Genomic DNA, 24,754 nt, shown 5'->3' with positions numbered 1-24,754 from the left:
TGAGTCTTCAGAATCGAGGAATAAACGATTGTCCATTCGTTAGATTTGAGAGTTGTGGCTTTAGAAACTATCGTTCAAAATATCTTCGTTCATCTTGACCATAGAGGGGCTGTATTCGGACGAATTCGGATCAGCCCCAGCATCCAGTAGAATGTCACCAACAATCCTTTGACTGGCTTCACGTGCTGTCAGACAGTGTTAATATACAGTAGTCCATTTGAGAGCGGGATAGACCTTACCAGGTGTTTGCAAGAGCTTCGAAGGAGGCAGCGCGAACTGTATCGTCTTGGGCGGGCTCATGCCTGCATATAAATCGATATCCTCATCCCCTTCATCACTATCCCAGTCGATTTCATACTTATCTTTTCCAGTGGCTGTGACAGTGTCATCGGCGAAGACATCCCGCGTCTTTCGTGCTGTTGCTGGCGTCTGAACACTCACACCAGGTGTTCGAGGACCCTGCGTTGCCGCCGCAAGTCGTTGTCGAGCGTTACTTTTGTAGGGCGACATAAAAACTTCACTGCGTAGAGTAGGTACTGCCATCTCGGGCGAGGAGCCTGGTGAGTCTTTCCATACGGGTGCGTCCTTGCGTTGTGCGCTCTTAGGTTGTGCGCTCTTGAGTGGGGAGATACGAAGGGCGGGCTTGTGCGGAGTTGCCTGAATGCGATAGTTCTTGTCGAGAACACGGTGAAGCAAAGGATCCTTATGAGGCTGAACAGACTGGTCGCCGGTCATTGTGCGGTCGCGCTGGGCCTGCGGAGTCATTGACATATCGGGGAGTCTAGCGGTGTGTTGAGCGAACAAGACAGTTGAATCCTCGTTATTGTCTAGGACTGTGGTGTTGTTTTCTTCCCCTTCCATCTCGCGTTTCATGGCTTCGTAAGGAGACTCCATGTCAGAAAATCGCGTCCTCGTCTTTCCAGGCCGGGGCGTGCTTCCTGTGAGCTCAGCATCATCAAGGAGGGAGTCCTCGGCCTGGAAGGTAGATTGCTCGATGCCGGTTGTGGCGGTGACATCTTCGTGATGCTGAGATGTGTATTCTTCTGTTATATCCTCCCTCATAGCGGTACTTTCTTCCACGTTTTCGCTTTCGTCGTCGTTGGCGAGCTCTTCATAACCGGAGAGAGATACGTTGGCCGATGCCTCGAAAAATTGTTTCCAGAACTACATGTCGTCAGCATCACTTTCTTCGAATCCCGGTGACCAAGTGCACCTTTGAAGCTTCCCAAACAGCACGAGAGTGTTCTCCATACTGTTCTACTAGCGGTAGAATGCTTGTTGTTACTATGCGATGCGATTTGCTAAAGTTGTGATCGATTTCTAGCTAACGATCAGTCCTGGATCGCGACAATTCGAGATTCTTGTATACCTTGAAGAGTCAGAGTTATTGATTGCTCTAGTCTTTCAAGCTCTTCAGTGAGAGACAGGTTGCGCGCTGCTACGCTTTGTCGCGACATTTTCGTTATGGGTAGGTTGCTTGAAGGTTCAATATAAACAAACAGCCCAGTAATTAATGCTAAGAACTAACCTAACGCGTGGGGTCATTTGGAGGGGCATCCACCACTAAAGATGGCCTGCCGCAGCAAGGGTGCAACCAAGGTACATCGATGGCGGGGTACGGATTATCAATAGAATGAATAGGTTAGTACCTAGGTACCTAGGTTTAGACACGACTATTACTTCCAGGCCTGGCAGAATTTCATTTATATCTTCATGTCCTTCATGGCTAATACTTAATATTGTATATAGTGCCCTAGTGTTTCGTGTAGTAGTGTCCCATATCGAGCTTTAACAGTAATTGAGCGACCATATGGTCTTCACCAATACCCTCTTGTTTCAAACCCAAATCGTCCGAGACTTTATTGCTTGTTGATCGGCTCTTTTCGGTCAAGGCTCGACAGACAGTCATGAAGATCTGCACTTTCTTCTTGAAGTTGCTATACAAACGCTGTAGTTCTTCCAGTTCTCTCGGGTCGGTAGTTTGGTTCTTTCCAAGAGCCTTGAATCGTGAAAATTTGGCATATTCAAGAACTGCACCAAAGATTTCTTCGAGCAAATTCAGCACTGGTTGCTGTCGTTTCCGGAGAAACAGAGAAAGCATGACTCGATCAAGCACTCGGGAGTGAAACTCTCGTAGTCTATCAGGACTCTCAACCTTATCTGCTATACTCTTGGCTGTCGAAGGATTCTTCAAGTCAGCTTCGATTTTGTCTAGTTTAGCCTCGAATGCTTCCCAAGGAATGGCAACCCCAGCATCCATGAAAAAGGAGGTGATACCGGAAACGAATTGGTGGGCCTCTCGAGTGAATCGGTAGGAAATATCCTCAGGGTCGTTCCAGCGACTGGTCCTAGCATTGACATCTAAGAACAATTGGTTGACGACATAAACCATCCTCATGATTCTTAACAACAGCTTGAAGACTCGATCGTACTGCGTCAAAATCACAGGGGTGATGATGCTGGATAATGCCGCAGGGGGCTTGTACGACAATCGTAAAAAGTCGAGAGCTTCCAAGGAATCTGGGTTCATGCATTTGTCGATCTCTTCCTGCGACAAATCTCGGACAGCAAAGCTCATGTCTCCTGGGAGCTCAGACGCATCCCTCGATATACTGGCCAGCTTTTCCTTAGCGAACCCATTGTCTGAATCAAAGCTCTCGGCTAGAACGCCCATAAGAGCTAGACGTAATTCCGAGCTCGCTGGTGGCCAAGTGTCTCGTCCTCCCAGGCGAAGACCCATGACACCTCCTTGTCGTGCAACTCCCGCCTGTCTTTCGGCTGTTTCTAGGTCTGGATCGAATAGGGCATGGGACAGGCGGCTTACGAACATGCCGCTACCAAAGAGGTGAAAATCACGGTGCATCTTCAGGTGACCACGTAAATCATGGTTATTAAACAGCAGCCTGAGACTTTCCTGGTTAACAATCTCAGATTGTGCAGAAGCAATACCCCCGAACGAAAGCACGGGAAGAAGTGATGGATGAGGCGTGAAGTCGAAGCCAATGGTAGGAGATTGAGACTTGCGGGTAGCAGACTGGGTGAGACGTTCACGCAAGATTTGGCTTAATGTATCCTCTTTGCTCATATCATCAGGCAAGGGCTCATCCATACGTGCCGTAAGAGTACTCAAGAGCCCTCCCGCTGTTTCTGATGTGGGGTCTTCACGAAAGAACGGGTTTTCAATCTCAGAGCCAACCGCGAGTCCATTGCTTTCCGAGTTGACTCTGTCTCGAAATGAACAGTCGCGGATTGCCCCCAAGAGATCGTCGTGATACTTGGCTACACGTTTCTCAAGGTTCTCGATGGCGTTCCAGTCGTAAAGCCAGCTGACCTTCGGGGGGTCGGTCGCACTGATGATAGCTGATGAAGCCAAGGGATGCTCGGGGTGGCACTCCCTAATGAACCGCAGATTCTTGCCTGTCTCAAATATAGACTTGGCAATATCGTAGGGCATGAAATGGGGCATTTTGGTCTCGTCCAAGAGAAAGTCAATGTCCTCAACTTCCTGCCCGAAATCGTCCGTATATTTCTCTGTGTCGACTTTGACAAAGCCTTTGCTCGCTCCAACATTGGCTTTGGTTAAGGGAATCCCTTTTTCTTGCCTGGTCCCGATCCATTCTTCCAAGAATTCGATCCAAGGCGAAGAGACTCTCTGTAGAACTTCGCGCATGATGCCTCGGAGCTGTTCTTCACCGTAATCGACCGAGTATGCTTCATGGAATACTTGGGAGAGAACATGTTGGTCTTCGTAACCTTTACGGAATTTGGAAGCAAGTCTTTGAAATGGTATCAGAATTGCAAGTATTCCTTTGACTGTTGATTGGAGTTCCAAAAGCGATCGCGGTGTCTGCCTATGGAGAGCGACATGTCGCTGAACGTCCTTCAGGATTTGATCAAGCACACCAGCCAAAGCAACGCCGCATTTGGACGTGCGCTTTGCATAAGTAGAATTGACAAAGGACCGCAATTCGAGCAACATTGATCCGCAGCGGTGACATTGTTTTTCCAGACCCTGGAGAACATCTTTGGAATACCCTGTGACCCGCATGCTTGGAATCGCCGGTGCAAAAGAGCGGCCTTTCTCCTGTTTGGAGTAGAAAATTGATTCCTGACCAAGGGCCAGAGCAAGCAATGAAGAAAAGTAGGTTTTGATATCGACAATAGGAACCTCGGAGCTTTTCAGTTCAAGGGGGTCGGCGGACCAACCTAGTAAGGCATCGTAGACCGCGGCTCCAGCTTCCGTCACCAAAGGCTGTTGCTGGCCAGCTGGCGTACCGGAGATGAAGCTATCCCAAGTTTTGTGTTCTGGTGTCTTCTCTTCTGGTTCATCGGTGTGTATCCAGATGTCATCGCCAATTTCCTGATCATCTAGACTTTCCGTGGAGGCTTGGATGTTGTTGGTAGACGCAGTTACTTCTAACTCTGGCTCTGGCTTGTCTTGAAGCTCAAGCTGGGACGGTAACCTGAAGAAGCCACTTTGCTCTACTGACACTTGGCCAAGCTGGACAAGCTCCGATTTTATATCTTCTAAGAACACGGATCAGTAAGGGTATGGTTCAGTTTCAAGGTCCTAAGTTACCTCTGAGCCCAGGAGAAAAGAAGGGATTTTGAGCCTGTGGGTCATCAGCTATCTGATGGAGGAGTCTCGACGGTCCCCAAAAGTCAGGTATCGTGAATACAGCTCCAAGGTCTTCCTTGGATTCAGCCATGATCCTTTCACATAAAATGCATGTGATTCAGTAACATAGTGCTCAGCGGCGCGTTGTGGGTTACAGTGCCGAGCTTGAGCTTGAGTCTTGTTATCCAAGGTTAGGTACTGTACGGATACGTCTGAAGGGCAATTAACGCCATATCAATATCCATACTCCTCCGTGGACGCGCTTTAGTGGGCGTTAGGCGCGTTTCAGAGCCCCTGTGCACTAAAAATGGAGCACCACAAGCTTGAGGTGGGGCCCGCTTTACGCAGCCCATTGGGTGCTAGGTACCTAGGTAGCTTATGATTTCATCAGAACCTCCCATTGCATTCGACAACTGGTTCGGTTCTTGAAATCTTCAATTATGTTCAAGGCATCCAGATCATCCATACCACTAAGCAACAACCCTGATACACAATTGTCACTTACGCAGAATATCTCGCGAACATCACCATAAATCGACCGATCTCCATCTCCTCATCACGATCACAATGGCGCCGAGGAAGCGCGCTCGGGCTAGCACCCAAACTGTTGCGACACCAACTCCTACGCGAGATGACGATGCAATGGACGTCGACACTCCCCAGACTGGTGATAATGAAGATTCTAGCGAGACAAAAGAGCAACAGCCAGACAATAACTACAATGATCTTTGGACGGATGATCAAGTGGCTTCATTATTCAAGGGTGTCATTCGCTGGAAACCAGCTGGTCAGTTAGGTCTCTTCCTTCATGTCGAGCCATTCCTAACCAAGACTGTGTAGGCATGCACAAGCACTTTCGAATGATAGCAATTTCGGAGCACTTGCGGAACCATGGTATCGACCCTGATTTCTACCAGCACACACGCATTCCGTTTATTTGGCAAAAGCTCCGGACATACTACAATGTTGAGGTGATCGATGAAAGAGAGAACTTCGACGATGACGAGGTCGAATACAACGACTTCTGTTTGCCAAGACCGCAATTCTATGAAGCCATGATGGCCCGAGCCGTGGCCGACGTCAGCGAAGCTCCAACATCACCACCCCAGCTCGAGCTTTCTCCGGCACCGTCACCCGCCAAGAAGCGCAAGCGAGGTGATACGAAAACGAGAGGCACATCGGTAGAAGATACGGAGGACGGTACGGACGCTCCATCACCACCGCCCAAGTCCAAACGAGGTGCTTCGCGACAAAAGAAGAAAGCGACCCCAGCCAGGGCTGAGAAGCAAGAAAAGGCGGAGACCACAGAAGAGGAAGAGGATGAGGAGGACGAGGAGGAAGAAGAGGAGAGTGACGAACAAGACAGCGAGAGCTCTTCTAGTGAGGAAGAAGAAAGTGCTGAAGAGAGCGAAACACAAGTATCAAAGTCCACACGTGGTGCCAAGAAGGGCCAGAAGGCTAAGACTACTAAAGCAAAGGCAAGACCAAAGAGGAGACGTTAACTTAAGAAGTAATTGGTATGATGCAAACGATAGATGGGGCGGTTCAGATACCCTTAGGCATGGAGTCACAATAAGTATTTATTCACATCAAAAAGCGAGCTCCTGAGCTCTCATGCTTTTCACGGCCTAACATCAGGTTTTGTTTCCTATTCTCCTTCCCACTCGCTGCGGTACTTTACCGTGGTTCTCCAGTCCCTTCCTATGGGAAAGATACTCTCCACATCCATAGTTGACCGTTGCAACGGGCCCGGTTCTGGCATCTTGGGTAGTTCAGTGAGAGGTTTCTTCTGTAGTAGATCCCACATCTCAGTCTCGGCCTGCCAGCTGACGTACTGGTCGCGTTCTTCGGCATATTGCTCCTGCCGCCGCTCACTTGCGATGCGGTTCTTGAGAGTCTCTTTCTTTCGATATGTTTCTGGGAAGTCGGCGGCAGAGAAGAGCAAGACTTCGTTGGCCTCCCGTGCGATAGCAGCCTCCTCTTCGTTCAAATGTGAGACGGGTTCCTCAAAATCAGAGCTTAGGGCCTCGTTTTCAGAAGAGTTGGCGGCATCGCCTACATCAGATGGCGCTTCAAATGCCTGGTCGGCCTCCTCGCCGTTGTTGGAAAGAATGGTTTCCACTTCTTCATAGCTAAGAGGTTCACGTTCTCCTTCCTCCTCCCGCTGGGGCGGCTCCTCGTGGACCTCAAGTCGTAGTCTCCGTGCGCATTGGTTCCAAAACTGATGGGAATTATGATTCAATCCCAGAGACGATACGGCTGCTTCCACATCTTGTGCTCTGATGATCTCGCGAGTAGTTGGTACGAGTTCCTTTTTGGCCCTAATTCTTGAGTCGCTGAGAAATATCGTTGTTTGAACCAATCGTTTCGTAATTGAGACTGCCAAAGAGTGAAAGTCGTCGAACGTAGTGGCCCACATCGAGGGAGGCCTGTTGTCGATAGAATCCCAGTTCTCACTAGGAATGGAGGAATTCATAAAGATACGCTCAGAGAGTCTTAGCCAGGTATGCAAGTTGAATAGCTTGGAGAAAGGAAGATCCTGGCCTTCAATGACGGTTTCGCCCTTGTCTAGCCGGCGAGCAATCCTTGGGCTAATGTCCCAGCAGTCTCCCCATTTGCTCTCTTCTCGCTGTTCTTCTTTTCGTTCCTGGCGCACAGAAACAGCATCTGCAGCCTCGTCCAAGGCGTGGCAACATTGCTGACTTAGTTCTACGGCGGCTGGGATCTCCGGGAATTCAACAGCAGGGCGTCTGACTTGTCGTTGTCTCAAGAGCCGTGCTGTTCGGAGCACGTCGAGGTAATGGTTCACCTCGATCTCGCTCTTGGTGCCTATACGGGATGCAATACCTGGAAGATCACTCTGGTCAAGACGGGCGATCGCTTCGAAGAATAGTTTCTTCTCCGGGATCGACCAGTAAGTGAGACCTATTTGGCTTGGATACAGAACGGTTTCTTCGCTGTCGTCGGTTAAGCAGACACGCTGAGCTGCATCTTCAATATCTCTATTGAGAAGATCCAAGTACTCGGTGTTGAGAACTCCTTTGTGTCTTTTGAAGAGTCTCGGGGATGAATCTTCCTCAGCGCCCCTTTTCAAGGAAGAATCCTCGTTGTCTTGGTCTGTTTCATCCTCCATCTCACTATACACACTACCAGATGCGTCGGTTTGATCAGCAACGTATTGCTCGTCCAGTGGCGGTAACAGAACATCGTCTCCCAACCCCAAGTTTCCAACTTGCTCTGTGTCGCTCAAATCCTCATCGAGGGGCTCATAATTGGTTTCCGACTCCATACTGGTTTGTGTATGATGGTTGGAGAAATACGAGAGGGCGAAAACATGGTACCAAGCAGAATGAACTTGGGGTACTCCTGGCCAAGAGCGGCTATCAAGGTTGGATAAAATAATTTTTTTTTAGAATACTGAAAAGATGATCACAGAGTTGATATTAACATTAACGCATCATTCATACTGCACCGAGATTTTATAGGGGCTTGTCCACTCCTTCAGTTGACGTTGAAATGAAATATTAGTGGAAGAATGCTGCTTACATAATGCATTCACACCTTGGTCTAGGTTAGCATTCGAAGGCTCATGACATCTTAACCATGAAGTATTTTTTATTATCATATATCGATGAGACGAAACACATTTTCGCTGCACCTCTCATCATGTGCCATGTTACGGGCTATACCGCGATGTGTTTTACGGCCCAAAGCTACAAGGTTGCCTTTCATAATAAGCCCACAGCCATTCAGGGCCTTTGCCTTGGCTGTTACTCATGACACCCCCAAGTTACAGCTTCGAGATTATCAAGAAGAATGCATCGACTCGGTTCTTTCCTCCCTAAAGAATGGTCACAAAAGAGTTGGTATATCTCTGGCTACTGGTAGCGGTAAAACAGTAAGCGTATTTCTCTTGCAACGAAAGCTCATTCGATTGACATAAAGAAGGTCATCTTTACACAACTCATTGATAGGATCCCAACAGCAAATGAGGACGCGCAACAGACACTAATATTGGCGCATCGCCGCGAGCTGGTGGAACAAGCAGCCAACCACTGTCAACGTGCGTATCCTGACAAGAGGATCGAGATCGAGATGGGCAATGTCCATGCAACGGGAACGGCAGATATCACAGTCGCCAGCGTACGAAGCATAACGTCACAAGGCCGTCTTAAGAAATTCGACCCGTCCCGCTTCAAACTTTTGCTGGTCGACGAGGCCCATCACATCGTTGCTCCAGGGTACCTCAAGACCCTTCGTCACTTTGGATTAGATGAGAAGCGACCTGACTCCCCAAATCTAGTTGGTGTCTCCGCCACGTTTTCACGTTTCGATGGAGTGAAACTGGGCGCAGCCATTGACGAAATCGTTTATCACAAAGATTATGTAGATATGATCTCCAAGAAGTGGCTGTCGGACGTCATTTTTACGACGGTTGAGTCTAAGGCAAACTTATCCGAAGTTAAGAAGGGGGCTTTCGGCGATTATCTCCCTTCAGATTTATCCAAGGCTGTCAATACCAGTGAGATCAACGATATAACAGTCCGCAGCTGGATGGCGAAAGCCCCGGGAAGAAAGTCAACTCTTGTGTTTTGTGTTGACGTCGCCCATGTGGTGGAGCTGACAGATCGGTTCCGACAGCATGGCTTTGACGCGAGATATGTTACTGGAGAGACCCCCAAGATTGAAAGAGGCGAGACGTTGGACTCTTTTCGAAAAGGAGAGTTTCCTGTGCTGGTTAACTGCGGCGTTTTCACTGAAGGAACCGATATCCCAAATATCGACTGCATTATCCTCGCAAGGCCGACGAGGTCTCGCAACTTGCTTGTTCAAATGATCGGCAGAGGAATGCGGTTGCACCCTGGAAAGAAGAACTGTCATATCATTGATCTGGTCTCGAGTTTGGACACTGGAATCGTGACCACACCAACGCTATTTGGTCTCGACCCTGATATCCTGGTTGAGAGAGCAACAGTGAATGACCTACGCAAGATCAAGGACACGGAGCATGTCACCTCTCGACAACCTTTGTCATACCAGACAACTCCCGGGCCTGGAGCCGATAGTGTCACGTTCACAGACTATGACTCGGTTTTAGATCTTATCGCCGATACGTCTGGCGAGAAACACATCCGGGCCATAAGCAAGTATGCATGGGTTCAGGTCGGAAAAGAAAAGTTTGTCTTATCGTCACCGAGCGGTTCATATGTTCGAATTGAGCGGGTCAGTGAACAGCTTAACACAAAGGGGCCGCTTTACCGAGCAATAGAGGTACGAGCTCTACCGCCTGGCGTAGCAAAAGCACCATACGCAATGCCACGGGAGATTCTCACGGCAGCTACATTCACTGATGCAGTGCATGGAGCGGACAGTTTCGCGGCCAAGATGTTCCCCCACACATTCATTCACCGCTATCAAAGATGGCGGACACTGCCACCTACACAGGGACAAGTTGATTTCATCAATAAGATGCGGGGAAAGGCGGAACCTTTGAGGCTCGAAAACCTGGACAAGGGCAAGGCGGCGGACATGATCACAAAGCTCAAGCATGGTGCGCGTGGTCAGTTCGCGAGAATTGAGGCAGGACAGAGAAGACAAGATAAACAGAACCGGGTGGCCGAGGCTAAGAGACTTCGGGAGCAGGTCAAAGTAGGACCTGTGTCATCATAGTGCAGGAGATGAGCCACATGCAGTGGTGTCTGTGCTTGTGATTGTATGTATAACACGGGATATAGATGGCAGCGGGGGGTTTATGGACTTTTGTATATATAAGTGTATCATAACCACTTACGGAATGTTTCCAGAAGTTGACACGGATCAATGTATGACCATACAACGTTCCAAATAGCCCGATCCACGAGTCTGCCAACGTATGCACCGGCTCCGCCGAAGATGCAACCGCCACAGAACGATCTCGTGTATGCTCAGAACCCAGGACCAAGGGCGCAAACAGTTTATAAAGCTGGCTAATCTTCATATATCGTTGACATCGAGATCTGTCCCTCTGCTCGTGACTCACTAACGGTTAAGGTAGGCGGGAGTCGTCAGCTCATTAAAGACGTTGAGAGAGGGGACATGGCCCTGTTACGTTGAATCGTAAAGCTTTGTACCAAAAGAAAGTTGGGCCAAAACTTATATCAGTGAGGAATAGATACTCATAAGCATTTTTCGTGTGGCAGTATATAAGACAGTGATGGGAATTTACTTCTCTACTGGCAGAAAGCCGTTTACACTGACTACTCCTGATTGGCAGCACATTGCTAATTGTTCAGGATTTTTTGGCTCTATACATTCGACTTGTTCAGGTCTAGTTGGTGAGTTGGAGTGTCAGGCACTGGCAGGCGGCTGCGCAGCTATGTTCAGTTAATAGTTGTTCACCTATACACATTGTGAATATTCGGCTCTCTCCTCCCGCGCACACAATACTCTCAATTTAGAATAAACACAAATCTCTTTTCTTTTCTTTTCTGTCTTTCTGGATATACCTGTTAGAGACTTGTTATCGGAGCCAAACCTTGAAGGCCTGAACCCAACGCCAGCCTTCATCATGACGCCGAACCAGTCGTCAGCCTCATGCGCCCGAATTCCCCCTCCTTCTCTCCTTATAGAGAATCTATGCAAAGCAATACCTCTCAACACAAGTAAAGAAGAGAAACAAGACACCTACCCCAGCTCACCATCTGGGAACAATCTGAAGGCATTCTCGCCACACAGTCCGCGATCTCTCAGAGATTACCTCTGCAGCCCGAACCAGGGCGAAGTATCTTCCGTTGATCTTCACACTCCTCCTGCCGACTCTCAAAGCACCAAGCTCGATGTTGGAGATGGGCGTGAAACCAGACTCAAACACAGCATCGACACCCAAGTCAATCGACCTCGGGAGTATCACAAGCCCTACACTAGCCACCGATCTCAGTTCACCATTCCAGAGCGCAAGCCCGGATTCAAGCTGCTAGAGACATGGCATGAGGAATCCAACTATCCTTGCAACAAAAATTATCCCGAACATAACGACCTCGTCTTTAAGCCTAGAGTCCTCGCTAAGCAGATCGATCCCGAGATACCTCTATCCCTACACAAGTGGCATAGCGAAATCAACTTTCTCGAACCACTCGCTCTTGAAGCAGATATTCGCCAAGAGTATGCTGTTCATGCTACCTACAAGAAGCGCCATCACGATGCTGGTGTCAAAAAGATCAATGATGAGAGACAGGCCACTGCGGAACGGGAGGCTGTCAAGATGCTCGACTGGAACACTCCAATCGAATTCCATGATGTGCCCCGCCACGTACAACAAGCAATATACGACGACAAGGTTGAAGTTGCCGCTTTGACCAGAAAGATCGCCATCCGCGATGGATGTATCGAAGGCATGATTGCTGGAGAATTCACATTTCACCCGGATACTTCTCACTTACCACTTACCGAGGACCAGACGGCGGTTCTTCGTGAAGCTGAGAGTTTTCAGGGGCTGTTCGCGCTGGGAGAGGTTAATGAAGAAGAAGATCAATATGACATTCTTCAGAAGACTTCAAAGAAGGTCAAAGCCCCCAACAAGTCTTCTACTTCCAAGTCTTCGAAGTATGATCGGTGGCTTAAAGAGCAGTCATCCAATACCTGTCCAGCGGCTAAGTGGCTTGCTGACGAGGCGGCCTTCTCGAAGAAAAAGGCACGCAATAAAGCCTTTTCCAAGCAGGTCAAACACCACTTCCCAACTTTCAACTCACCCCACCTGAAAGAACTCCCCAAGGCCGTGGACACCAACAAACTTGAATGGGAAACCGACTATTTCCCCTATATACTCCCTGAGACTGACCATGACTCTGAGCGTCACAATATGTACGAAACCCCTGTTAAGGTTGATGTCCCAAAATGGTTCCCGACCTTCACCAGCTATGGTGTTGTCCCCATCAACCGCCGAAACAGCATCGAGAAGCAGTACAAAGAGTTCCTTACCCAGATCTGGAGACTCGAGAACCAGATACTCAGCAAGAAAAACAACAACAACAACAAGTGGGATAAGAAATGGCACGAACCCAGCTCTCGCTGGTCCGAACCTTTCCAGAAGAAGAGCGGTGGCTAGTGGAAATGCCGTTTCGACCCTGGCAAGCCGGTAGAGGAGCAGTTCTGTCACAAGTACCATAAAGGTCAAGAATGGGTCACATTCGAGAAGGCCGTGCCGCGCGATCTTGTCGAGCAAGATGTGGTTTCTGGGGAATTCAGCTTCGATGATGTTTTCGACATGGACGGTAGTGATGACAACAAAGCCATTGGTACGAAAAAGCCCGAAATTTATCTCAAGGAGATCGAAGCGGCTGTGAAGAAGGCCATTGCGAAGGCTGGTGGTATATGAGCGTGGGATGTAACCACTAAAATTGAGGTTGATTACCTACGAGAGATGAAGGCAAGGAAAGGAGACATCGATGAAGGATAAGTGAGGGCCATGTCATTATAGAACGTTTTCGCATAGATAACTTTGGATGACGTTCTGACGTGCTAACTGTGCTGTACTGCGTTCCTAGGCTTGACATGAAGTGAATAAATGAAATATGCCATATATTACATAGAATACATAAGATGCATGAGTGGCCACTCCACGTTAGCCCTGTGAGCCTTCGATCTCAATGGCAGACACATCAACCACCAAGTCGTCCTCCTCAGTCTTGGTCTTCTCCAGCAGAGGCAACATTTCACCCCCCCTCATCAACACAAGCTTGTTATCATTCTCTCCATACTTCAACCCAACTGTAACTCCATCTAGACCCATCGCTTGAGCCTTGATATTCCATAGCAGCTGCAGAACATCTCCCTCTTTGGAACAACACACATAGCCTAGCGCCACATCCGCAGAGTGCATCTCGCCCTGCACACCCTTCGTGGCTGGTCTCTCACCCACCAGGAGGCCCAGGACATCATTGCCTCGCCATCCCGGAGGCGCTGCTGCCATAGCGCCCTTGAGCTCGCGAATGTACATTGGGCTTGCACTCCGAGCGCCCGCTTTACACTGGAGAACCACCTTGAATGTTCGTGTCGTGGAGGGGAGTGTCCATATCCCTAGAAGATCCATGCCACGGTCTGACTGTCCGCCAACGCGTTTGAGAAAGAAGCCATACTGGGATAGAGTATCGGCGACTGTGTATTCATAATGGGTGCCTCTGTAGACCGAAGATCTTTTGTTCAAGCTGACACGTTCCACGTATGATAAGAAGGATTTGAGATCGGAGTGCTCCTTGGTTGGAGCATCGGGATATATCAATTCAAATGGTTTTGGAGCCTTGGCTTTGCGTTTACTCATCAGCCTTGCACCATTTATTGCGCGGCACCATTTAGTCGACTGCTTTACATGCCTTGAGACATTGAAAAAGCCTCGGAGCAAAATAGGCATTATTCATAGATTGTTGGCGCGATGTATCAAACCTTTCCGTCTTAAAACCGTGGGTTATGAAGATTGAGACTGAATATGCATTAAACGGGGTTACACATAACCCTGTCAACGTTTTCTAAGTGCTATTATTCGAGCTGATTGTATTATAGGAGATGATCAACTAACTGCTCTCACTTAGAATAATTACATTGGCCTCGAGTTAAGGATTATTTATTTAGACTTGGTAAATGAAAAACGCAAGGTTCTTTGCCTCACGTTGTCGGTTAAGCTAAGCAGAAACCGCGCAACCACTCGCAACTACAGGACTCGCTATGAACTATGAGTTCGATATTTTATTCATTGTTGAATTCAATGGCTTTCTTTCTTAGACATATATGTATGTAGTGACATATCCAATACTTTAACTAGTTCACATGTAAAATTCCTGGCGCCAGCGCAGCACAAGTTCCACTCATCATACAACATACCCAGCAATTATACAAAAATGGTCAATAAAACTAGTCCTCTTCACATATCATAGCATATCGCCCTCTGCGTGGTCTTGCATGCCTGGTGGGAACATACTATTAGCCAGGCGTGATGCCGGTTGAGGCGGTGGTTTCTCCCTGCTCCTCTCGTCTCGTGAACGGCTGCTTGGCCCACGTCTCATCCTCGACTGAGGTCTTCGTGTTGCGGGCTTGATCATATTTTCCAAGTAAAAGGCGCTTTCGGTATGCCCTGTGCCAGGCCTCTCATCATCAGCATCAGAGAAGCCCCCCACATACTCATCATCAGAAACAATATCGCCCATCTGTGGTTGATAAGAAGCTGGAGCTGAGGGCGATGTGATGGATCTGGAATGCAGGCCCGGTCTGACTGTAGGAATTACCACACTGAAGGCACCCGGATTCATAGTATTCGAGCTTGCCTCCCTCGATAATCCTGGAGATCGATCAGAGAATCCATTTTGGAAGGAAGTATTGTTTGAGGCTTCATGAAGAATGGGCAGAATCTGCTCATCGTAAAGTTCTGCTCCAGGTTCGAAGGACTCTGGGGTATACTCAGTGATTGTTCTAGAAGATCTACCATCGTCATCCGTTGTAGGACTGGATGGCTCTTCGAAGAAATCGTCAAGGCTGTCCAGTTTGGTTGCAAGATCTCCCGAGTGAACGTCTCCGCGACCTTCATCAGACAGCATCGTTTCGGTTCGTTCTGGTGCGCCAAAGTAGTTGTATGGAAAGTCATCGGCATGAAACTCAACATCGGGGGTAGGCGAAGTTTCGGTCAACATCCCTTCTGAGCCCTGACAAGTATAGAAAGCGGCATGAATATTGGCCCGCGTAGCATCTGTCTTCTTCGCAGGCATAGGAATGGCCCATCCTGATGCCTCGGGTATTCCAAATAAACTCTGCGTACGCTCGTATTCCTTGCGGATCGCCCTCGAGGTTGGCCGTGTCATACTCATCCTCAAGTGGTGCTTGTCCATATGATTTCCAGACATGGTCATGATGTTGTCCAACACCTCAAGCGCCTCCATACAGAACTCTGTCTGTAGGAGCCGAAGAAGTGGGGAGATCAGATCGGATCCATGACCAGCGAGCTCAGGCTTGCGCATGTCCACTTCAGGAATTGCGACACAAAGGATCCTCATGGTCTGGATCTTCACCCACGACAACGAGTTTGTGAGAAGCCCGGTTAGGAAAGTTACCATCTGGAAGTCCATCTGCGGGAGAAAGTATTCTCGTAAAGCTCCCCACAGCTCAACAATGAAGTCTTTGCTGCTGTCCTGTGGATTCCCCATTGCGAAATCTTCCAGGGCCTCAGCGATACCAGCCAAGCCTTGATTATCAGCTTCTTCCTGGAGAAGTCTTGCTGTCTGGATAACGCTTTCGTCTGAAGTGGATCTCTCAAGTTCGTTCAAGAAACGGGGGAAGTTGGCTAGTAACGAGAAGAATAGACGGGACTCGTCGCCGACTAAGCCGTCGCTTGGTAGGTGTACCAACTTATCTATTGTGTCGAGAGTTGGTTGCCAACAAAGCGACGATCGCAGACCTTTGTGAAGTAGAGGCTGGATACCTTCGAATATCCCCTCCCAGCGAGACGGCTGGCCGTCGGCAAGTATTCGTCGCACATTTGGTGAGCTCAAATCCAATTTTGAAAGGAACTTATTGAGCATTTCGACCGCTTCCAAAAACTCCCGCTCGTTGATAGACTCTAAACAAGCACACGTCGTCCAAAACAGCTGTGGGAAGTTAAGAAGATCTTCAGCATCAAGCTTGACAATGATGGTCTTCAAAGTCGTCAAGATTTCCATAGAGAAGGATTGAATTTCCGGGTCTTCGTCAGCAATAGTATTGGACAATCGGGCAAGCATGTCTCCAAGCATTGGCTGGTCCACAGATGTAAGAACGCATCTGAAGATTTGGAATGACCGGCAAGCAAGATGTCGAACTGGGCAGGATGTCGCCCAAGTTAGTGAGAGGCGTCCCCAATGCTCTTTGATTCCAGGAAAGGTCATCTCAAAGGTTTTGATGACCTCTGTTGTAAGGAACTCCATACTTGGTGGCACTTTGCTATCGTGACCGTCAACCTTGCCGTTGCTATCCTCATATCCCCAGACCACAGAGCGATCGTGCCGACGAATCATGTCGATCAGATCTTCGATGGCTGTTTTGTCAACATCTTGAGTCTGGTCATCTATCTGCGATATGACCACCTCGTGTATAAGATGCACGAGCATTTCTCGTGCTTGCTCCTGGACCAACGGAGTGTAATGATCCCAAAGGACGGTGACGACCTGAAGAAGAAGCGGGACGTTTTCGTGGGTAAGGTGAACTGGAGATACCATTAGATCCACAAGTAGTATCAGTGACAGTTGGCCGAGAGAAAACCCAGCCTGCTTGGTTCCAACTGGAAGAGCCTCGGCCAAGTTAGCACAGTAGGGCAGAAGATTAATGTCAGCTGGGGGCTCAACAGCATCTCGCTTCTCGTTTGGTACCATAGCCTTCGGGGTTATTTGCATAAGAAGGAATTCAACAACCTTGATGCCAGGCGTGCTATTGGTTGTTGAGAGGAAAACGACAATTTGCTTAGCATACTCCACGAAATTCTGCTCCCGACGCTCAAGACATAGCTGCATGATGAATTCGAGAACCAGTCGAACGTTTCCTGGGTAAGGCCCAGTTGCAAGAGCCTGCCAAAGAGCCTGAACCTCATTATGCAGTGCGCCGCTGGATTTGATAGTGATCTCGAGCAGGTTTGCAAGCAATACAAATGACTGTGCCGCAGGTCCTCCACTAGGGTCCAACTTTAACTCAATGGACTGAATCCAGGGCAGCATGACTGCTACAACATTTCGCTGAGCTGCAGGCTGAAGATCCTTGAAGTAGAGGGTGAACTCGGAGAAGATATGAAATGCCAGTTCTGTGTGTTGCTTGGCAAGGCGTTTGGAGATTTCGAACTGTGCTAATTTGTATACAGCCTGCGTTTTGTCTGAGATGCTAATGTCAAAGTCCTGGATCTTGGAGTTTCTTTGTTGACGTGCCTCCAAGCTCCGAAGTACAGTCGAAGACTTAGACCGGATCTCGCTTTGATCATTGCCCAATGTGAACAGACACAAACCAAGGAGTTTCCAGAACGGACAAGGATAATCAATGTGATCCTGGAGAACTTGTGTGACCACGGTGAAGTAGCTTTCGAGGACTTTAGGGGCCTCAGCCAAGTAGCAACGTGCGATGCAGTGCTCCATCAAGTAAGGAACCTCCTGGTTGTGAACAATGAGGTTCTGGAGGGCTCTTCTGCCAATGACATTCATCTTATCGCTTCCCGAGTTGAAAATAGAGTCGATCCAAGCAAGCATGCGTCGAACATCAAACTGAAGAACCACGTTACTCTCAGTTGTGACGCTAATCGGTCCGCCACATAAAGCAGCCATTGCACTGAGGGCTGCAGTCCGAAGGTTTCTCTTCTCTATTTCCATCGCAGCAGTAGCAGTGCCTCGCTCGCCCAAGGTCTGTTGGTCAATTAGCGATTGCCGCATGGTGTCCTCTCGAGCACGGATCTGGTTCTGGTTCGGCGAGAATCCGCACCAGTCCTCCATCAGCGAGAACGCCGATTTTCGGGATTCAAAAGTCATCCATCGGGATGGATCTTTGGTTCTGTTAATTCCTTCAAATAGTGCTTCCATCAGTCCACAGTAATGGCGTCGGAGCTTTTGGAATTCCCAATCCATCTGGACTTCTCCGTCCATCAGGAATAGCTTCAGGTCCTTTGTATAGGTGGTGAGAGTAGTTAGAAAAAACTCGCCGTTGTAAACTTCAGGGTCTCTAAGGAAATGTGAGGTCAACTTGAAAACATGGGTAATCTCCGTTCTGAGAAGATCCATCTTCCTGTTTCTCCTAGGATTGCTGTTTGTCCTCTGATGTATCCGAGCCCGTGCTTCATCGTTGCATCGAGAGACTTGGCCTTGAAGTTCCTCAAGAAGAGTCCGATAAATATGAATATTGATGGACCCCATAGCCACAACAACAGCGTCTCGAACAGATGCGGACGAGACGGACAGCATGGGAATGAGGTACTTGAACAGCATCCGAGCCGTCACAATCTTATCTTTGGAGGACGCTTTGGACGCCTTCCGGACGTGCTGAGGATCCTGAGCCGTTGGCAAAGCGCCTGGGTCTGCCAGTGTTGTGCAAGCAAAGATTAGATACAGCTTCCATTGCTCCACCATCACCTCAGGATGGGTTGTCGCAGATCGGGCCCCTAGCCTAGCACTTCCTGGCTCGTTGTTGTAGTACAAGCCCCGTGAAGGTTCAGAGAGGTACACGATTGGCTTGTACATCTGCAAAATACGATTGCAAATGAGATCGCGACAGATAGTGACTGTAAACGGGCATTTCTCATAGGCCATGCGAATGAGCTTAGGGAATATTTTAAACCACAAAGTCGTATCATAAGAGACGTCACTGGCACAAAGCTCAACTAGAGCACCTTGGTTGTTGGCGTTTTGTAGACCCCGTTGCAATCGGCTTCGTTCAGCAACAGATAGCTGCTCATCGTTGAAATCCATGACCTTACTAGACTCGTTTTCAAGGATATCAATCAGTCTTATGGAATCCTTATCCTCGGAAACTTCTTTCCCAAGGGCCTTGTCAAATTCAACAATTAAACGAAGAACTGTCACTGCAAAGTGACGAACTCGTCGTGATTGCGAACAGAGGAAAAATAATCCGTGGGCCTCGGCCTGGTCAACCTCAGCCCAGATACTAGATAAATCAAGTTTGATGGCTCTTTTATCCGAGGCATTAGCTTCAGGTTGGTCTGTTGCAGCATCGCGGGTCTTTTGTCTGATTTCCTCAATCCATATCTGTAGCAGTTCAACGTATAAGCGCAGGGTGTTCTCGATATGACTGTGGCCAAGCATTCCGCCATCAGACATTGTCGAGTATCGATCATCGAAGTTGAAAATGAAACGAGCGAATCCCATAGTGACTTGCTGCGCATGTGATTGTCTGGCAATGGCTTTCAAAGAATTGGCAGATGACTCTGCAATATTATACTGCACGTGGGCTGTTCCAGTACACAGCAAATTGATCAGAGAGTTGAAAGGTATGTCAACAGAAAGACAACGGGGTAACGCCTGAACAGCGACATGTAAGAGTTCATAAAACGCTTGTTTTTGATCCGCGGCACTCTGATGGTCGTCTTTGCGAGAGAAGGTAAAGGTTTCAGTTATAGGGGTTTTTGGCAAAGGGCTATTGAACTTCTCATCCAAGGCCGCTTGTCCACCAAAGGTGTTGTCACAAATAATCGTGATTTTCCCAAGAATTTCACAGAATTTGAGATAGAAATCTCGGACTCCGTCACTCAGGACGTGGGTTAATACCGGGCGAGTGATGTACTCCTCTTTCGAATGCGCGTCTGGTTGTGATAGCGGAGAGTTGCGGGCCGAAGACATGGCAGGGGACACAGGAAATCGATCGGGGGTCGAACTTGAGTTTGGACTTTCAAAGAATTGCGGGAACGGAGGTCGTCCTTGTTCACCCTTCTCCAAATCCGACATGATGTATAGGAAAGCCCTGATGCCAACAACAACCCGGTCAGGGTCCAGTTGCTCAACTTTCAACTCTTTGTTGGAAGTAAACAGTTCGGCATTGATAAGAGGAAACACAACATTCCTAAAGCAGTATTCAGGATACTTGAAGCCAACGATCCGAATGATCTGGATCAGAGGTTCAGTGCACGGAGTATCCGATGCAACTAAACTTCGCTTGGATGATGGCAAAACAAGTTTCATGACCTCGTCGATTTTGCGGAGGCTATTTTGGAAGGTCTCATTAGTTCGATACAGGAATGTCCATAACAAGCGAGAGATAACCTGAAGACAAAGGGGTTTAGTCATTCGATCCTTGACTTTAGTTTGTAAAGGCAATATCAACTGCAGCCATTGTGATCCAAAATTGTCTGGAGAGGATACACAAAGCAAAGTCGCAGTAAGAGGGAATGCAAAGTTCCAATGCCTCGGCTTCATAAACATTTGTGCAAGGCGAGGTCCGACAGCAGCAAGTACTTCCGCCCATTTCGGATGCATGAAATGGCTGTTGCTTGCCTTTGCGGCGATCGGAAGAAGAAGCATTTCTATCACTTGGCAGAAGGCTGTCTTGACTTTTTGGCCGTGGGATTTCTGGAACAGACGGCCAAGTGAGATGAGAAAATCGCAGGATTGCTCCCATGACTCTTCGGGGGAGATCTTGAGCTTTAGGTGCTTCATGCCCCCCAAAACAAGTTCTACCTTTCCCTCTGCATCTCGACCAGAAGAGGAGGTTGGGCTTTTGACCACACGTTCTTGGAGAGAGCTGTCCAAGTCCTCAATGAACCTCCTGGTAACTCCACCAAAGTTAATGCCGCTCATGTGTCCCAGCAATTGAGCAAAAAGGTTCCAATTGGCAAGTTTCAAAGGCGACACCATCAGCTGCTCGGTATCGGCGATTTTGAGTTGCCCGAATATAATACTTTCCAGCTTATCCTCCATTTCGGCGGTGATAGACGGCAAGTTACTCTGACTGATGACTTCGAGGAGAACGCGACAAAGAATGTATATAGATACGGTCGATCGACGTTCAGCTTGTGCTACAAACTCTTGCCTTGCTGCGAGTGTTGGCGGACCATTTGGAAAAACAGAATCAGGACCTCCGTGGCCGGGCATCGCAGTTTGTACTGGTTCTGTATTTCTTCGAACAAGAGGTGCCCCCGCCGCGGCATTCCGAGATTGCTGAAGATGAGTACGAGCTTCGTTGGCAGCATCACTTTTGCTTTTCCTCCAGAGCATCATCGAGTCTATCAAGGCTTTCGGTTTAGGGCTAGCGATATGACCCAGAGCAACAATCGACTGATCGAACGCCGGATCAACACCTGGCCCGCATATTTGTTCAACATTGGGTTCGGGATCAAAGGGAACCGTGACGCATTCTGTCAACTTCTCCTCCGCCTGTGCAATAAACTATTTCAAGTTAGTTGTGGTATGGGATTTACACACTAAAGTTTGTACTGACTGAGGTGAACAAGACATGAAGCGCATATTCGCCAACCGTCTTTTGTTCATCCTTATGACGTGAAGAGTGAGAGTGATGGGGGGTATGATCGCGTCGAGATTTACTATGCATTCGTTCGAGCTTTCGTTGGGTCATGCCAGATGGAGCATCAGGGGCATTAGGACGGTCCATAGGTGCAGCATTTCCGGAGAGAGATGTGGGTGGCCGAGAAGGATAACTGGCGTCGCCATCGATACGGATGGCCACCGATTGCATGTCTGAACGATCAAAGCCGACGCCAGCGGCTGCTATCATCTGCGGGCTGAGGGGACTGGAGCTGGTGCTGGCCAAGCTGCCATTTCTCGAGTGTTGTATGCCGTGGACAATCGAAGTTTGACGATGGTGGCCGTATGCGGCGCTCTTCGGGTCGACAATGCGCTCTACAACGCCGCCAAGAGGGCTCCTCGAATGAAGTCGTGGGGAGGTCAAGGGTGGGTGCGTCTGGGGGATCTTTTCGGCGGACGATTCTCGTGAGTGCGCAAATCGATGGGCGACCGGCGATTCTGAAGCTACAGGGCGTAATGTTCTATCCCACTTCTTCTCATCGTCATGTTCTTCTTCTTCCTCCTCTTCGAGTCTAGGAACAGGCCGGGGAGAGAACCTGAGCGTATCCTGCAGGTGGTCCGGCGGCGGCTGCGACGGCACTATGGGTCACACAAGGGGTTAGTGAACAAAAGATATCTGTGTTGAATGTTTGAAGATGTTGGTGAAACGACAGCGGAGACACCTAGAGCAGGGTCTGCATGTAAGCACCGCCAACTCTGCTTAGATGGCAGTTATAAATACAGAAGACCCCGCCAGGCTGAATTGTCTGGGTTGTCTTGGGAGAAACTGGTGACGAAGGTATTCCCGCGATACAGCCCAGATTTTAGAGGTGGTGCGGGAAGAGAGGGGTTGGTGTTGGTGTTGGTGTCAGGTACTGGACGTATTGGAGTGTGGACACCCCTTCTAGGGATTTGGACTTACCCATCCTCAAGTTCTATGTCGCAGTCCCATGATCTATGTCGATTCTTCAATCTCAATGTCAGTATCGCAACTGAGCAAAAACAAAAGAAGGGGAAAACCAGAAAGGCGAAGGGTATTTACGGGTCTAAAGGGATGCAACAATGCATGTGCAGTACACGAGGGAGTCTTTTGACAACAAAGACAAAGACCCAAGAGACCGACTGACTTTGACGGCTGGACCACGCGCAATGACGCTACCGCCAGCTTGCCCATGTATTGGCCCGGCCCGCTAAATGGCTTGTCCAACAAGCCTTTAAAGAGGCTGTTATGGAGCCAAACGAACCCAGGGAGCTCTAACACATGGCACACATGGCAGTCGATTTGCAGCGTTCTTTTGCCCATGTCCTTGCTATCTGCAAGGGCCATGGCCTATCAACGGAACTAAGATCAACCGACATGGGATGACGGGCCCTTGGGAGACAGCGCGCCACTTCTTGCCTGTCAATTGGCTTCTCGGAGAGGGGGCTTGGGTGATCCTCAGGGCTCAAGGTTCGAGATCTTGACTGAGAGACATCAATTCACGAGAGTGACTTGATGAGGCTTGAGGGATGGATACGGCCCAATGCCAAAGCTGGTGGATTACCAGAACATAAACGAGAGCACGCCTGCAGTTGTTAGCAAGGATCAATGGACCAGATGCTTATCAGCCTGGAACTTGTTTCCTCCGCTGTCCGTTGTACAAGTATGGAATTGCTTAAAAGATAACCCTTGAGTTAGCATAATGGGCCTGGGCATCTCCATGTCGTACAATATCTTGCTATACCTAAGCACCGCACACAACTTCATTATGCGAAGGGATGGTATAAGCGAGGTATCCATGAGTCAGGGACCTATATGCATAATATCTGTGATATCTCCGCTTCATCCTGGCAGCTCGCTTGCAGAACACGAAGGGTCAAAGACTACGGATACATTGTAGCACCACTCAAGTAGCTGAGATTAATTAGAACACATACCATATTATCTAAATTGTGACCAGACGCATATGTTAAGCAATGCGACCTGCTTGGTAGACCTGACCAAACCACAAGCGTTTGTTTATATAGTACCTGCATAGAGATTTCGCAAGTATTCATGTAAGACATTTTTGTGTCATGGCTGTCGATGTCCCGCATTCCAATGGGTGGTTGACTTTGAGCAAACAAATTGGTAATGGGACCCTTAGGCACCTTAGGTACCTAGGTAGCTATGATGTGAAAGAAACAAAGGTAAGTGCTACATAGGAAAACTCATGAAGAAGGCCCATGCTTTCTATTGTTCTAATTCAAATATCCACCTACCTACATAGGTAGTAGCCTGCTGATAACAGCCACACTGGAAGTTGTGTTGAGCGGTTTGTATCTGGACTGCACAAGTTTTCTTCAATTTGAGGGGTCGAGGCATGTGCACTCGGCACTTCAAAGGAACCGCGGATCGAAACATCGGGATAGTTTCCGCAAAAGAATTCAGGGCGGAACCAAAGCCCAATATTGCAAGGTGATTTGAAGATCTTGGGGTAAATTTCTGGCTACATAAATATAAGGAGCAGAACTAACGAAGATAGTCGATCAGAGATGACCACGCGGGACAAAAACGCGGGGATGGAGGCAAGAGGGCGAAGAATGCTATTGCTCGATATGCCGAGGCCAGTTGAGTCGGCCGGGAGTCGATTACGGGAAGTGCAAGATTCCGCACAAATGACGGCTTCATACCTGTTGAGCGTGTTCGTTTTCGGAACCCCGCCGGCGCCGGCCGCAATATCTCCTGATTCGACCGCCGTCACTTACCGTTTGATCTTCCGGGCGCCGGCTGCGAGGTTGCTCCATGGAAAGGGAGTGGAAAACACATATCAAGTTCCGAGTTTCTGTCTTCTTCATTATTCTGTTACCTTCTGGCTTTTGAGGCGTCTCTGCGGTCTGCGTATTCCAGTCGGCTGCCCTCTTTCTTTTCACGGCAAAGAATCACGAACTCAAAAGTGAATGAGACACTTTTACCATCTCCAAAGCGACTCTGGCCTGAACCCCTGCAATCCCGCAATTGAGCCCCAACAACAAGTAGAACCCCGGCTTTAACGGTTCAATCCGAGCCAACAACCGAGCCAGATAAAGACCACTGTGGCATTCCGTAGTTGATCTGAGTAGCACACACCTTTACCCTTTTGAGGAGGTTTCGTTTCACCCTGCTACGGTTAGGCATTTC

At 48.7% G+C, this 24,754-nt stretch overlaps 8 protein-coding genes across 8 annotated transcripts; 3 read left to right on the top strand and 5 right to left on the bottom strand.

Annotated features, from left to right (window-relative positions):
• Positions 1-60: 60 nt before the first annotated feature.
• On the bottom strand, positions 61-1,457 carry FSUBG_5180 (dash complex subunit ask1; the record flags this gene model as incomplete). The annotated part of the gene is made up of 4 exons (XM_036683249.1): positions 61-185; positions 240-1,164; positions 1,214-1,320; positions 1,370-1,457. The coding sequence occupies 4 exons, from the start codon at positions 1,455-1,457 to the stop codon at positions 61-63; spliced, it is 1,245 nt and encodes a 414-aa protein (XP_036539266.1).
• A 296-nt stretch (positions 1,458-1,753) lies between these two features.
• FSUBG_5179 (gamma-tubulin complex component 6) lies at positions 1,754-4,709 on the bottom strand (the record flags this gene model as incomplete). The annotated part of the gene is made up of 2 exons (XM_036683247.1): positions 1,754-4,524; positions 4,580-4,709. 2 exons carry the CDS (start codon positions 4,707-4,709, stop codon positions 1,754-1,756), a joined length of 2,901 nt encoding a protein of 966 aa, XP_036539265.1.
• A 476-nt stretch (positions 4,710-5,185) lies between these two features.
• On the top strand, positions 5,186-6,120 carry FSUBG_5178 (EAF7 Esa1 associated subunit of the 4 histone acetyltransferase complex; the record flags this gene model as incomplete). The annotated part of the gene is made up of 2 exons (XM_036683246.1): positions 5,186-5,405; positions 5,459-6,120. The coding sequence occupies 2 exons, from the start codon at positions 5,186-5,188 to the stop codon at positions 6,118-6,120; spliced, it is 882 nt and encodes a 293-aa protein (XP_036539264.1).
• Positions 6,121-6,266: 146 nt separating this feature from the next.
• On the bottom strand, positions 6,267-7,907 carry FSUBG_5177 (RNA polymerase I-specific transcription initiation factor rrn5; the record flags this gene model as incomplete). Its single annotated transcript, XM_036683245.1, has 1 exon — positions 6,267-7,907. The coding sequence occupies one exon, from the start codon at positions 7,905-7,907 to the stop codon at positions 6,267-6,269; it is 1,641 nt and encodes a 546-aa protein (XP_036539263.1).
• Positions 7,908-8,713: 806 nt separating this feature from the next.
• Positions 8,714-10,288, top strand: FSUBG_5176 (uncharacterized protein; the record flags this gene model as incomplete). The annotated part of the gene is made up of 1 exon (XM_036683244.1): positions 8,714-10,288. One exon carries the CDS (start codon positions 8,714-8,716, stop codon positions 10,286-10,288), a length of 1,575 nt encoding a protein of 524 aa, XP_036539262.1.
• Positions 10,289-11,165: 877 nt separating this feature from the next.
• FSUBG_5175 (uncharacterized protein) lies at positions 11,166-12,971 on the top strand (the record flags this gene model as incomplete). Its single annotated transcript, XM_036683243.1, has 2 exons — positions 11,166-12,693; positions 12,766-12,971. 2 exons carry the CDS (start codon positions 11,166-11,168, stop codon positions 12,969-12,971), a joined length of 1,734 nt encoding a protein of 577 aa, XP_036539261.1.
• Positions 12,972-13,217: 246 nt separating this feature from the next.
• FSUBG_5174 (uncharacterized protein) lies at positions 13,218-14,003 on the bottom strand (the record flags this gene model as incomplete). Its single annotated transcript, XM_036683242.1, has 1 exon — positions 13,218-14,003. One exon carries the CDS (start codon positions 14,001-14,003, stop codon positions 13,218-13,220), a length of 786 nt encoding a protein of 261 aa, XP_036539260.1.
• A 514-nt stretch (positions 14,004-14,517) lies between these two features.
• On the bottom strand, positions 14,518-22,541 carry FSUBG_5173 (TAO3-transcriptional activator of OCH1; the record flags this gene model as incomplete). The annotated part of the gene is made up of 3 exons (XM_036683241.1): positions 14,518-21,480; positions 21,533-22,215; positions 22,538-22,541. 3 exons carry the CDS (start codon positions 22,539-22,541, stop codon positions 14,518-14,520), a joined length of 7,650 nt encoding a protein of 2,549 aa, XP_036539259.1.
• Positions 22,542-24,754: the final 2,213 nt, after the last annotated feature.

Source organism: Fusarium subglutinans, assembly GCF_013396075.1.
Source record: "Fusarium subglutinans strain NRRL 66333 chromosome Unknown NRRL66333_c0000050, whole genome shotgun sequence".
Taxonomy (NCBI): Eukaryota; Fungi; Ascomycota; class Sordariomycetes; order Hypocreales; family Nectriaceae; genus Fusarium; species Fusarium subglutinans.
This window is presented reverse-complemented; position numbering and strand designations above follow the sequence as displayed.